Source organism: Danio aesculapii, chromosome 3 (assembly GCF_903798145.1).
Source record: "Danio aesculapii chromosome 3, fDanAes4.1, whole genome shotgun sequence".
Taxonomy (NCBI): Eukaryota; Metazoa; Chordata; class Actinopteri; order Cypriniformes; family Danionidae; genus Danio; species Danio aesculapii.
The window spans coordinates 17517960-17533677 of record NC_079437.1 but is presented as its reverse complement, the minus strand read 5'-3'; the positions used below and the strand labels follow the sequence as shown (position 1 = coordinate 17533677).

The 15718-nt window shown below is 33.4% G+C and overlaps 1 protein-coding gene across 1 annotated transcript in view; it reads right to left on the bottom strand.

The window, feature by feature from the left end:
* tmem104 (transmembrane protein 104) overlaps positions 1 to 12284 on the bottom strand; it is an 83927-nt gene extending 71643 nt beyond the window's left edge. The window contains exons 1-6 of the mRNA XM_056453292.1: positions 12020 to 12284; positions 11670 to 11731; positions 8468 to 8589; positions 3196 to 3277; positions 407 to 503; positions 218 to 298 (exon numbers count right to left, since the gene is read on the bottom strand). Coding sequence (XP_056309267.1) covers positions 218 to 298; positions 407 to 503; positions 3196 to 3277; positions 8468 to 8589; positions 11670 to 11714 — 427 coding nt within the window. The 5' untranslated portion in view covers positions 11715 to 11731; positions 12020 to 12284. The remainder of the gene's footprint in view (positions 1 to 217; positions 299 to 406; positions 504 to 3195; positions 3278 to 8467; positions 8590 to 11669; positions 11732 to 12019) is intronic.
* Between the last annotated feature and the right edge of the window lie 3434 nt (positions 12285 to 15718).

Here is a 15718-nt window from a genome sequence, read left to right as displayed (position 1 = left end):
GTAGATAACAAATCTTCTTAAGGTCATTATAACCAAAAGCAATTTTACTATTTCTAAATTACACCCCATTAGTAGCAAATGACCTTGTTCTGTGTTACTGAACAATCAGGCAAACCTTGACCTTCAGAAACCATTCTTTGAGGCCTGTTTAATAGCCTAATAAAGTAAATGTCTTAAGCGAAGATTATACTGTAGTACATAACACAAGAAACCTTACCTTTGTTAAAAAACATGGAGGCCATCTGTCCCATCTCGACTCTCTCCACAATGTCAAAGTGGTCTATATTCGCGGCACGCTCTGTTGTATCAGATGACAAAACCAACAATGCCCTTATGATTTTGATCTTGGCTAGCACTGCACAGCATAATATTGACAAAGGCACAATATAATACAAACAGTACTTACGGACGGACAGAATTGGCCGTGTCTCCACAGGTTCAGAACGTCCCCGTATAATGACCTCATCATCAGAATAGTCAGAGCTGGAGTCACTGTCATTAACCTTAAAATGGTTATGACAACAAAAAATGGTTAGTTTCATAAATCAAGGCCTTAAACATGCGCCAAAATTTATTTTAAATGATCACTTGAATTTTGTTTCATCACAGTTTTCACACAAACACACAACAAAAAAAAAACATTATGTTGACTACCTGACAAGTCTTGTCGCCTATTCAGTTTTTAGGAACAACAAATAATAACTTGAATTCTAGTTGATCATTTGGTATCAGAAGTGGCGTATATGAAAAGGCAAAGGCCTCTAGATTACGCTTATTTTAGCAAAATATAATATGATCATGCCTTGATTTTTAATTAATTAGGACAGTAAGGTCTGACTTTTCGGCGACAAATGTCTTGTCACTTAACAGAAATAAAACTAATAAACCTGGTGCAGTGGAAAAAGAATGAATGCTGTGTATGACTCCAATAAGCTTGGACGACTGCATCCATACATCTCTGTAATGACTCAAATAACTTAATAAAGTCATCTGGAATGGCAAAAAAAGTGTTCTTGCAGGACTCCCAGAGTTCATAATGATTCTTTGGATTCATCTTCAATGCCTCCTCCATCTTACCCCAGACATACTCAATAATGTTCATGTCTGGTGACTGGGCTCACTAATCCTGGAGCACATTGACCTTCTTTGCTTTCAGGAACTTTGATGTGGAGGCTGAAGTATGAGAAGGAGCGCTATCCTGCTGAAGAATTTGACCTCTCCAGTGGTTTATAATGTAATAGGCAGCACAAATGTCTTGATACCTCAGACTGTTGATGTTGCCATCCATTCTGCAGATTTCTCGCACTCCCATACTGAATGTACTGTAACCCCAAACCATAATTTTTTTGTTCACCAAACTTAACTGATTTCTGTAGGAATCTTGTGGTCTTCTGCAGTACTTGTGATGATTGGGATGCGGTTCAACAGATCGACGACAAGACTTGTCAGGTAGTGCAAGTACAACACTGATAATAATCAGTATATTAGAATTATTTCTGTAAATACGATGTTTTAAAGTATGATGTTATAATAAAGACTCAAGTATACATTAAAAAAAGGGGAATATATTATATTTTAAATACAAAGTTTTTTTTAAATTGTAGCTATTATGGATGAACTGATACCACATTTTACAGAAAATCTGATACTGATCATTTCATTTTGGATGCCTGTGATTTCTAAAAATACAGCATATAATTTAAAGTACTAAGTAATGTGCATTTATATAGCGCATTCTAAAAAACTTTGGATAGAGAAAACTAAATATTAATTCATTTTGCAATTCTGCTACTTTCACTCTTTTTTGTGTGCTTTATCTTTCATTCTAATCAGTAATCACATGACATATCCTGCAATAACCCAGAAAAACATCGTTTTACAAAGACTTTGTAAGAGCAAAATATTTTTAGTTGCAAATGGTGTATTTTCTGAATAAGTCAGACTTTATTATATTAAGCATGCTGCAACTTGTATATTTAGCAAATGTAATATTATATTTGTGCTCAATCAGAGACAAGAGTGTTTGAATAATGCATTTCAAACATCGACGTTAAGAATAAATGTTGTTTGTAGTAAATACTATCATAATGTGTTAGGTTGTATTTACACTTTTCTTTTATTTTAAGTGCTACATGTGTGTGTGAAGTGAGCGATCAGAAGCCAAGATCATAAAAAGTGCATCGTGTGGCAATGCTAAGACAAAATTAATGGTAGTGAATGCTTTAGAAAATGTTGAATATGTTGTCACATACGTTTTGTTTCTACAGTGCTTTTTCATATATTTTGGAATATGTTTATTCCCTTAGTAGTTCATTGCCCGTTGAACATTTAACCCAAGATGTTTTGCTAGTATGAAGTAATAAGTAATACACTTAATTGAAAATACATTATACACACACTGTAGACATCACCTTTTTGGTAAGGACACTATGTACTGTATAATTGCAGGATAACCATGTTTATATACTGCCCACCCTATACACAACTCCATAACTTTTCTGATTTTGATTAATGCAATAATGTGCACCTTTTGTAAAGCTGCATTGGAATGATAAATATTGTGAAAAGTGCTATTCAAGTAAACTTAAATTGACTTTAATTGAATCATATACAACAACATGATACAAAATAACAGGAGTGTGTAAATAATATAATTATTATTTTCTGGTAACTGTCTCTTTAAGAGAGTGCAACATGACAGTTCTTGGAGAACATGTTTGATCATTGCAACAGCTCACTTAGCTGTAAAGCTGTGCACTATAAATGCTACAAACAAAAAAAAGTTAGCATTATGCCAAATTACACTATCATTCCATGCCAATTCGATAAAAAAAGAGACTGTTAAAATATAAATTTAAATACAAATTTTTTGCTTTTGCACTTTTGTAGGCCAACGTTTGCAGGAGACCAATATCTATATTCTGTTTGTAGGAGTGAAATCATACTGAGCTCTGGCCTCGTTCTAAATTTGCTTCAACACATAATAGCTCTATTTTGGTATGTCTGCCCTAAATGGCACCGTTTCTTTCGCTGATAGGCCAGTCTCATTCAAAGCTTCATCGAATTTCTGACTTCATTACCTGCAGTGGGCTGTGCAAAATTTCCATGACCAGCGTAATTTACATAGGGAATGACCTGAGACCGAATGAAAGAGCGCAGCGTTTAGAGCTCTCAATAAAACTGGTGGTCACCAACCTCTTCCTGTTCTCTCCTCTTCCAGCGTAACTGGGCATTGGCAGCAGCCATGGCTTCAATCACAAATGTGGTGGTCATGAAACTGGGGGAAGACAAAGCACATTTAAATTTAGTTATTTAGCAGAGTTATTTAAGGATGCTCCGATCGATTGGCATTGGCCGATAATCACATTTAATGACTTGATCGGTACTCGCCAATCTGGCCGATCTCATGAACCGATCGCAGGGCTTGGTTTATGAGTTTACAAACGGAGGAACCATTTTTATAATCAAATGGTTTCAGCTGCAAATATTGAACATTCTGCAGACTGATTCCATAATGTTGCTGTCCAGTCACCATTGCTTCTGCTACAACATTTTCAACCTTAACCATCTGTAAATATTGGTGAGTGTTGAGAATATTGGCTTCTAATATCCATATATTGTTGTCTATACAGGAAATGACTGTGAAATAACTGAGTTAAGCATAAATGTCTGCTTTAAAAATTGCTTTTAAAATGTGAAACATGCACATATTTATTAATATAAAATATATAAGTGTTAATTTAGTATGACTGAGATATTTATGAAGTTTTTATTAATAGCTTGAATTACCTTCCATTTTTTTTTATAATTATATATTTTACATTTCAATTTTAATAAAGGTTTTCGTAATTTGGTTCTGTTCTTTGGTCATTTTTTAATTACTTCAAAAATAAATAAATAAAAAGACTCAATAAGAGGAGTATATTATCATTATCTGTATACTACCAAGCTTGGACATTTTTAAAAAGTACTTGAGGACTTATTGTAGAATTTTTTTTATTAGATTTAAGAATTGTGAAGGATTGCCTCTGTTTTCCCTTGATATTATATCATAATTTTATGTTGGTAATGAATGTTAGAATTTAAGCATTTATTGATATAATGGTTTTGAAAGTGCTTTATAAATAAGATAAGTTGAGATACAATATTCTAGACACATTTAACTATGACTCAGTGCCACTGTAAAATATATGAAAACTATAAGTCATATGGAGCATGTCCATCTCATTTGGACATGGCCTCTCATAACCTATATTTAAGACTTTAAAAGCTGCTGTTGTCTGAACTTTTTCCATTGATATACAGCTTCATCCCATTTCATCTAAACACTCATAACTCTCCCCGGGGCTCTGTCAGTGGCTCAGACAGCTGGCAGGTTGGCACAGGTGATAAATGTGTTTTGATGGCCACAGCACCAGCAGCGGTGGTAACAGTGTCAAGGGGTCAGCTAAAGATGAGCAACTGACAGAGAAAAATAGCAAGCAACCAAGACAACAGAAGGCTTGTTTTGCTCTTATTGAAAGTAGGTACAGATTTACACTTCTCAAATTCATGCTCTAAATACATGCAAATTGGAGACTCGTTCTTGTCTGTATGGCAAACCAACACAAGGATTATCAATGGAAATTTAATACAGCCTCCAAAACCTGATATGTAAAACCTCAAAAATAATCAAGCCCACCAGATGTATAAACTTAAGACTGCCAAAAGAAAACTACAACCAGTGGAATACCATCAAGGCAAATGTGATCAAACACAAAGATGAATTTATAAAACAAACACCTAGAAAATGTCAAAATATGAACTAGATTAAAAAAATAAAATAAAATCTTTAATATAATACCATACAGCTCATGAAAAGTGTACTGTTCGAGATTTTCCCAGAGCGTCTCTTTCCGAAACATTTTGTCAATGATTTTTCAGTTTAGATTTTTTTAGTAGATTAAGGATATCATTATGTGGACAAATAATGATTGAACAATGAGCAGATGAACAACAGGCATCAATCACCACATTAAATCCCAAAAAAGCAATGTTTCAAAACAGGAAGCATAGTCTTTTTGGTTTGATTTTGAACATTTCATCTGTAATTCATTCAGCAAAGTTCTTTATGCAACCTTTTTTCAAATAATTATCCGATTTCAAAGGAAACATGTAACATTATTCAAAAATAAAACGTATTGTATAAACATTATGAATATTGGTTGAGTAAATCAAAAGTAGTGTTGTAGATCATACTACACTGCAAAACTGAAAATACTGTCAAATGCACAAACTCAAATGTCTTTCTAAAAATGTAGGTATGGCCTTACTACAAGAAATTATGAAATTAATAGTATTGTAGAACAGAGCTGCAAACCGTCTTTGTGTTTTAAAATAAATCATAATAAAAATAAATAAATACGATATATATATATATATATATATATATATATATATATATATATATATATATATATATATATATATATATATATATATATATATATATATATATATATATATATATATATATATATATAATTTATTTTTTTATATAGATAGACAGACAGACAGACAGACAGACAGACAGACAGAGCATCTCTCAGAGTAATAACAACAATAATACAGTTTATTATAAGTTCTTAAAATATATTTTAAAAATAGAACCTGTTTTTCCACGCTTCATTTTTAATATTTTAAAAGCTTTATTAAGGCTTGGGTTTGGGCTTTGCATGGCCTTAGTATTATTAAAATGTTATTAATACATTATTAAATCGTTAAACACTGAGAAGACTTTCAGTTGATTAGAAATGCTTCAAATTTAATTGAAGAATTAAAATGGGATCCAGCAGAATTTAATGCAAAACAAAGAATTTGCGGGAAAAATTCACAGATTTCAAAGAAACGTTTCATTGAAACATAACAATACCTTTTTAAGTGTCACTTTGGTCCACTGGTTTTACACTAGTTTGCATATATTTGATACATTTACATGTATTCAAATAACACACACTTTTATGCAAAGCAACTTACACTGGAGTAATGAAGCAATTAACCAAAATCAATAATAACAGTAATACATAATGCCAGGTTAATTACACAACCAGACTGAAAAATAAGCCAGAAAGTAAAAAAAAAAAATAAAGAAAATGTTTGTTTGTTTTTAATAACTGTGTTTTTGAGGACACACATGTGTACAAACACATAGGTGTAGATTGGTAGGTCGTCTCACCAGAGAGAGTAAAGGTTCTGGAAAGTGATTTATTTGTTCACACTAATACGTTTTAGTTTTAAAATGCATAAGTTTTGCTACAGTTATGCCATCCATCCACACTATGCCGGAGTTTTCGAGCTCGGAAAATGGAGGGTTTCGGAAAAGGCCATTTTCATAAAACGCTGCTGCTCAGTGTCAGTGTGGATGGGGGGAAACAGAGGCGGGGCTGCAGATGTTCGTCTATCTGATTGGGGGTCTTTCCTCAATATTAGCTTACACACAGTTCACCCCATAGCAACTTGACACCAAAAATGTTGTATTATCATGTTTAACAAATATAGTGAGATTAGATCCAGCGATAGATTCTTGATGAACAGTCCGACGTGCTCAGCTGTCATATGGGTGCTCTTAGCAAGCTGCAGGTCATGCCAGTGTGTGTGTGTGTGTGGTCACGTGATGTGCGTTTTCACCGTTTTAATGTAGACGCAGAGTTGTTCAGAAACGCTGGGTGAAACGCTAGTGTGGACGCGGATGGTTTTCATCCTATAACGCAGTTTTAAAACTAAAACGTATTAGTGTAAACAGGGCCTCATTGTAGGAAGAATCACTTGTAGAATCGATTGGGGAATTTTATAGTACGTTTTAATGTGATTGTATTTACTTTTACAATGTGGTGCCACAGTGTACGTTACCGGGAGTAGTATAATCGGTACTTCACATCAAGGACCACAATGGAAATAATTTTTGTTTGAAAAGTATCCACGACGAATTAAGTGTATTCATTAATTTTTTGTCAAATGAAATGAATGAATTTATAACATTTTATTTGTAATATAATAATTAAATTCCAATTATGCATTATAATATTTTGACTGAATAACTGATTCTATTAGATAGACAGAGAGAGGGAGAGTGTTAGTGTATGGACCATTTATTATGACAGAAGTGATGACAGAATTAATAGCAATTGTAGAACAGAGCTGCAAAACTGTCTGATTAATTTGAAATAAAAAAGTCCATCCTGTTCTGTTCCACTCTATACTTCTTAATGTACGTCTTTGGCAGTGCAAACAATGGCTTATCACTAAATAAATTTAAATCCATTTAGTTTCAAGGTCTAATCAGACCCAACAATAACAAAAGTGTTAACACTAGGCTACCTTTGTAACCGGTATGTACCGGATCAAATCAGCACATGAATTTCGGTGCCACTGGTGCTGCGACAAGGACGTAAGAAAGGGGTGCATAAAAGGCACACATAGGTACGCGTTTTCACACCTTCTCTAAACATTTAATTCTAAACAACTTTGAGGAATACAGACAGGCGATGTCAGGTGTTTGTTTTTGTTTTGTTGTTTAAATTTGCTTTTAAGCATTCTAAAGCGTATTTACAAGCAAGGATTCTGACACAACAACGTGAAGCAGATGATTTACAAAAGTTGCATGTAAGGGGGAAACACGTCAAACTTAATGACACATTTGAGGGCTCAAAGGCAGAGGAATGCACAGTACATGGACACTAATGCTCCAATTTTAAAATTATTTAGACAATACTCTAATATTTAGACAGTGCTTTCTCGGGCACTCGCTCTCTCTGTCATTACGGTGCTGTGCGTATTAGCCTAGTTCCCCGCATTCGTCAGAGGTTGACACCCAAATGAGAAATGACACAGCTAATAGCGATTTTTAACACTTTTAATATAGGAAGTGCTCGGCTATGCAGAGACCATTATTAATCAGAAATCTAGTGTACATAGTTTTACATTAGGAAATGCAAAATTGAATTTACAAACAGTCAGCAAGTACCAAAGAACAGATGTAACACATTGATCAAATATAGTTTTCAGTCACGCTCATGTAAAAGTCATATTCAACTCGTTTAGTTTTGCTTTCATTCATTTTAATTTTTCGTCTTCAACACATGATTTATTTACAACACATAATGTAACTCAAATATATAAAATATGAACTGATGTTTACTTTAAACTTTAATTATATTGTTCTATTAAAATTATTTTTTAAAAGATTTTTCTAGAATCATCCACCATAATTTTGTGACTCAAAAGTATCAGTTCAGGCACTATTTTGTCACCGGTACCTTTTTAAAAGTATCGATTTAGCACTGTTATCAAAATATTCCCAAACGATACCCAACCCTAGTTAACACAGATGAAGGAAACCCCAAAGTTGTTGGAAGCCAGTGCTTGCAGCCTTTACAGAGAAAAAAAGATGTTGATGAATTAAAAAATAAAACCAAAAGCAAGATCATACCTCATAAAAGCCAAAAAGGTAATGAGGGAGACGCTGACCACCCAACCAGCTGCTGCAAAAGCCTTGGGCATGGTCAGGGCACCGGTGCCAACAATCAGATTGAACATGTACACCAGACCAACCTGCATAAACACCAAACAATAAATACATTAGCCATGGCAAAATCAAGATAAATGAAATTATAGAACAATAAAAAAAATTTTCAACTCTTATGAATTATCAAACAATGGTCTGATCTCTCTACATTCACAGAGGAAGTGTCTGCAATTCCTCACCATCATGCATTTCAGGAAGATGATGTATGCGATTACTCATTTGAACGGCATTGCATTTCCTCCCACTTGAGTGCAAAACTCACATTTAAATCGATCAAGCCTACTGAACAGTCATGAGGTTCACAAATAGTACGGTCTACATTTAAGTCCATTAGAGAGGGATAAGCATTTGCTTTATTGATTATCTTACAAACGCTTTCCATTTACTACTGCGAGCAAAACAAAGCTGGTAATAGATATTTAAAATGAGATGCTATGTACTTTACTGTAAATGTGTTGATTCATTCTGGCATATGTCGAGCCATTTCTTTTTAAGAGCATCCATAGAAAACATTGTAAAAATTATTTTTTCTGCTTGCTCGAACCACTTAACTCTCCTGCATACATTCAAGGCCATCCATAACTTCGCACCATCTTATTTGTCTGATCTCCTCCGTATCACTACTCATTCCTGCTTCCTTAGATCCTCCTCCTCCATTCACCTCTCTGTTCCCTCTGCCCGTCCCAACACAATGGGAAGCAGAGCTTTCAGTCGCTTTGCTCCCAAATTCTCTTCCTCCTGACATCCGCAACATTGACTCTCTCCATCGGTTCAAATCCAGACTTATGGCCCGTTTCCACTGACTGGTACAGTACGGTAAGGGTCGGTAAGGGTCACCTTTATCAGGCTTGCATTTCCACTGCCTAAAGGGTACCAAGGGTGGTGCACGACAGAAAGTTTAAGTCGACGTCATTCTCGCTCGAGGAAATGTGAAAGTAAAGCCGTACGGGTCATTCACATATCATACGAGAAGCACCTCTCACAAAAAAGATGCTTTCTGCACTTAAATACTTAACTGTTCATTACTAACCTTTCAATGAACAGAACTTGATTATAACTGCTGAACAATGGCAGTGCTAAAGATAGATAGTTCCTACTTTAATGTCTGCGATAATATCAAATAAATAAATAAATGCAACATATAAAGACCCTTACAGTCTCTGATATGTTACCAATTACAGATAAAACTACACACTACATAAATTTAGTCCTTATTTGAGTTCAAAAATGACACGCAGTACAGCCCACAGTCAGTGCAAACCTCTCATCTGTATCTTTAATCTTCGCCAGCACATGTAACCTCTGTTAGACAGAAATTCCGTCGTTCTGAGTTCATAATAGTCCAAAAGGCGATGATAATAGTTAAACATGGCAGTATGTTCATGTTATAGGTTGGTGAAAGAATCATTTGCTCCTTCATTTTTGCGGGCTTCTCCTTTATTTTTTGCACTTGACTCTCGCGTTTGTTTATGGTTAACAATCTTGGGTAACAATTTTTCAGCACAAACTCAACTATTAACCCTAGCGGTTTAAAAAAATGTAAAAAATAAATGTAAAAAAAATGTTAAAAAAAAAGACAAATTTTATTCATTATTAATTAAATAAATTATTAATTAAATAATTACAAACCTCTGAGCTCACAATAGGTCAAAAATTAAACTCAAAGTTGTTTTTACTTCTGGGACCTGACAGTTGCGTTTATAACTTTGCAGAAACATATAGCCAAATTCTCATGAGATTTTCAGGAAAAAAAAAAAAAAAAACTAGACGCCAAATAAACACACAAGTTTAGATCCTGGGACTAGTATTCTGCTAATTTAAGCCACCGAAGCACGTATCTCCTGTTCCCTGAACTTTCATTTCCTTTTTAAATGAGTAACATGAAGTGAGCGGTTCGAATCACATGTCTCTGACATAAAGGCACCTTCTGACAACCGTCAGCATGCAGTATTTGATTATCACCGCATGAAAGCAGTGATAAGAGAGCCAAATTAGGGACAGTGTCCATTGCTCTCAAACAAATTGCATGTCTTTAAATATTAAATAATTTAAAGGGATAGTTCACCCAGAAATTACTCACTTTTTATTTGTTTCTTTCTTCTGTTGAACACAAAAGATATTTTGAAGAAAGCTGAAAACCTGTAACAGCTTTTCAGCTTTCTTCATAATATAAAGGTTTGGGATCCCTTGAGGGAAAGTAAATAGTCATTTTTGGGTGAGTTGCCCCTTTAATGAATGCAGGAAGACTTTCAAGTCACATGAATGACATGACAACCTGGCTTGATAATATTCTGTACAGTCACAAGACACAAACAGCTGAGTGTAGCATTTAAACTAACATTGAGGTAAAGTTAGTTTTATATAGACACATTCAGACTTTCTCCTTAATAATATAATTTCAGAAATGTATTCATTGCAAGTTCTGAATAGTGAAATCATACTAGCAGCAAATGACTATAAACAGGGTTTCATCAAGTCAAATTTAAGATATATTAATACCCTTTTAAGATAATAATGAATGAAATTTCAGACTTACACAAGGCTAAAAGCCAAAGCATTAAAAAAACATGTTAAAAACAAATGTTATTGTAAGGAAAATAATGAAACCATATTAATAAGTAAAGATTTTATAAATAAACATTTCTTAAAACTTTTATTGAAATATATCGTTAGTGATTGGATGGGTGTTGGCCCCATTGGGTATAGCTTTACATGGACATAGGAAAATTTAGACCCCTTTAAAATTATTTAAGATCTACAACACAATATTTCAGTAGATTTAAGACCTTTTTAAGGCCTAAAATATGGTTTTTGAAGTTTAAGACATTTTAAGACCCCATAGATACGCTGTATTAAAGTACAACATTGTTCAGTCAATTAAATAGTGCTAATGTTGTTTTGAAGCCATGCTTGTACGCAATTTCAGACTGAATATTCAAATTAGCGAGTACACAATATAGGGACCTTTAAATTGTATAAACGAATGTGCGAATATACAACCAACTTTACCTCAATTAAAGTGACCAGTGTGTGTTTATTTGAAGAACTTCGGGTTAATCAATACCAACTCAACTAACGTACATACTGTACTAGAGGTAATACTTACAAATGGAGAGTAAGGCTCCCCTGTTTCTGTAATGCCTCCTGCCATCTCGAAAAGAAAAACACCTGGAAGTTTGCCACAATGAGGAAAGAAAAGACACTTGTTTTAATATTTATTACACCACAAATTCGCCAAAGGGGCGAAAGAAGGCCAGTAGGGTAACATGACTAACGTTACCGTTATGTTTTTTTAACGTTACATTCAATCAGCTGTTAAAGAAAATAGTTAATTAACGTTAGTGTAGACATTTTAAAGCTAACCTACTTTATAATATTTTATGCGACTCATTCACTACAGTAAACACATATGCAGCTAGACAACTTTATAATCCCACAATATCACAAAAGGCTCACCTGTCGCCGCTGGAAATAACTGTTGTTGTCAAGCGAACGGTTGGTTTATATCGTTAGTAATACACGAGACTGTTTTCTTGTAACGTCCTCATTATCAACAACGCACTATGCCTGCAAATGCGATGTAATGATTAAGCAGGACGCGCCGTGCACACCTCAAACGTTTGTTATGCGCGGTCATTTGAGACAAGCTGCAGAAGTTTTTCTGTTTGGGCAAAACATCCCAATTAAAATGAAACAGCTCACAGAACGTCAGCAGGAAACTAGTTCCTGATACATAGGCAGGGCGTAGAAGCGTGGACGCTGATTGGTTAAACGTGGTGACGATGGTTTTTATGAAGATGACGCTTGCTGTGCGTTTTACGACATGTTTTATCAGGGTTTTTTAAGTTGAATTGGATTGACCATTACATATTAAACATAAAAATGAAATTTGGTATATAATCCCAAACCTTATTTTTGGAAAAATCGGTGGTGTAGAGTTTCTTTTAAAGTGTGACTTTGAGATTAATGAACTCCCCATTCAGTTAACTAATTTTCATAGGCAGGCTCTTTTATGTTGGATTCTTCTATACAAACACAATTTTCTCCCCATAAACAAATAATATGGAATAATAAAACTGTCAGATATAAGAACAAATCAATTTTCTATGATAATTGGGCTAAAAAAGATAATCTATTGGTCTCGATGAAGGATATTTACTGACTTACACAGAATTTTCAGACAAATTCAGTTGTTCAGTGCCTCCACGTGATTATAGTATTATAATTGATGCAATACCAGCAGGCCTGGCGAGACTTTTGCAGGGTTACAGAGAACCAAACAAACTAACAGTTAAAATGAGATTTTATTAGATGGTGTTGATATCAAAGATAGCAAATGTCATAATTCATTTCTTAGAAGTTTAATTCATTATCCTGCATCTTTTATACACAAGTACTTTTGGAATAACCTATTTGAGAATATCAGTTGGAATCTGATCTGGACCTATAACAACAAATATTGTGTCACTAATGAAGACAGTGAAATCAGACAGTGATTAGGTATGGGACGATAACCGTTTTCAAGGTATACCGCGGTTTGGAAAAGTCAAGGTTTAAAACCGCCAAAATATTCTGTAATACCGTTCCTAAGGTATGTGTAAGATTTTTTATTAATATTGTTTTAGCACAACAGTATCTTCAGCAGAAAAAAATATCCCAAGATGCTGTTTTAAAATGTAAAGAAATCTGTGTTTTTGAAACTAATGAAGACAGCTGAAGGCAATGATTCATTTGAATTATTTAGCCTGACATGTTAACAGCTCCTAAATATTATAAATCTTTTTAAAAAAAATTAAATGTATAGTTTTCAAAGGGTAAAAAGTTTTTGTTTTTACCCAGACATTTAAAAGAATACATTTTAGAGCAGTAATCACAATACTATAAAAGCATGATATTTTTATCCGAGGTTATCATACCATCAGAATCTTATACCAGCCCATGCCTAACAGTGATATAAAGTTGATCTTTATGAATCTTGTGTCTTTTTGCAGAATAGATGGTGAGACTGTTATGCATTTGTTTTTTTGAATGTGTGCATGTTAAATATTTTTGGTTTGATGTGGAATGTCTGTTTAATATACTGAGTTGAATTACTACAAAGAGATGTCATATTTTATGTACATAAAAAAGATATAGATAAGAATCTCCTGTTTATGTTAAATCTTTTGATATTATTAGGCAAGTCTTATATACACAAGTGTAAATGGTCGGAGAGGAAGCCTAACATCTTCCATTTCAAGGCTGATTTAAAAATTCATTTCGGAACTCTTAAAGGACTTTCAAGTCGTAAAGCGACCAGAACTGTGAATACTCCAAAAACTAAACTCTTTTCTATGGTAATTGTTATGTATGCCCGCTCTTGTTTTTTTATTTTTCCATTTTGTTATTTTGCTTACAGATGTTATGCTAAAATGTGAATATCCTATTGTAAGGTTTGTTATGCATTTGATTGGAAATGTTCAGCAAATAAGAAATAAAAAACTATTAGGGTTTTATATATATAAAAAAGCATATTACATTAATAATTTAACTGTAGTAAAATTTCATGTACATTAAACTGTTACTTGTGGCAAGAATCGTATCCTTATTAGGTGGATATAAAAACACTGTCCCCCACTGACACAATGGTAGAGATTTTTGCAGCTGCACTTAATGATATCATACAGAGTTTGCAAAATATATGGTCTCCTTTTATAGATCACCTGCCCTCACACGTGAGAGAAAAGGTTTTGTGTGTCTATTAGCTCACAGGGAATGGTCTTTCATTGTTATAGGGGGGTTTCCTTTAGTTTTGCTCTAATGTTGTTGTTTTTCAAATGACATGTCTACATTATAGGATTGTGCTGTTATGTGGAAAACATATATTATTCTGTTTTATGTGCCATTCCAGAGACTATTTAGTCACCAATATTAGTACTTATAAATGGTACGTTTCCCTTTTTTCCTTACATCAACTTATCTATTGATTTACTTATTTTAAAGGATTACTATAGTTTCTATAACTCATTGCACATTTTTTGTAAAACTTGCCTTTATGTCTGTAAAAGCACATTGCACATTCATTTTGATAACCTAAATAAACATTACAAAAAATAATTCATGTCAATAACTGAAAGTATAATAAAATCAATCCGTTATTTCTGTTTTTGCAAATTTGTCAAAAATGTTAATTTACATAAAGCAATTAAGATTTGTACATCATTTATAGCCCACCACCTGGCTTTATCAAATCAAATAGCTTTTATTGTCACATCAGCAGCAGCACGTGTTACACACTATACTTTGACTGAGTTTCATGAAATATTGCTTTATTGTTGCTGAAACTATACTGTTAATTGAAATAATTTTAAATTTATACATTCTGAAATGTGATGTTAGCCATAACATTGTTTCCAAATATCCGATTAGAATGATCTGATTCATAATGCAAAATATTGCTAAGATGGGTTGTGTTAATTTCCAAACAGTGAAAAAGATTATTATATTAAACACTTTACATTTTAAATTTTCATATTTTTTAAAAGAATAGCACAACTTTCAGGTTGATGTCACTTGAGTGTCTGGAGGGGGTCATATTGAACATCTATGAACTCTACTGAAAAAAACTTTAAGTCCTCTTCACATTGATTAATCACCCAAGGTTCCATCTTGTTTCTTTGATTAAATACAGAATTTCAAAGTTGTGGTATAGTTTTTGAATCCCCCTGTACTTCTTATGAAATCACTTTATTCTAAATTTAATTTGGTGTTGGCGCATTTCCTTGAGTCATAACTAAATCTCTCAAACATTTCTCGATTCACAATCATTGTCATTGGCAGATTAAAGTAAACGGACAGAAAGGTTGTATTTTTTTTTACTCTGTAAAAACTAAAATGTCTTGCCATTCAATAAAATGGAAAGAAAAACACAATCACATGTGCATATTTTCATGTCCACAAAATGACTTCAAAGCAATGAGACCACCATGTTTTATTAGGTGTGTATATATATATATATATATATATATATATATATATATATATATATATATAAGATTCTATTAAATAAATTTAAGCTAAACTTTAAAGCAATAAAGATAGAGCAATTAAGATAAACATTTACATCATATGCAGTCATTTTTGCTTGTATTTTACCTGCGTATTACTCCATGCAGA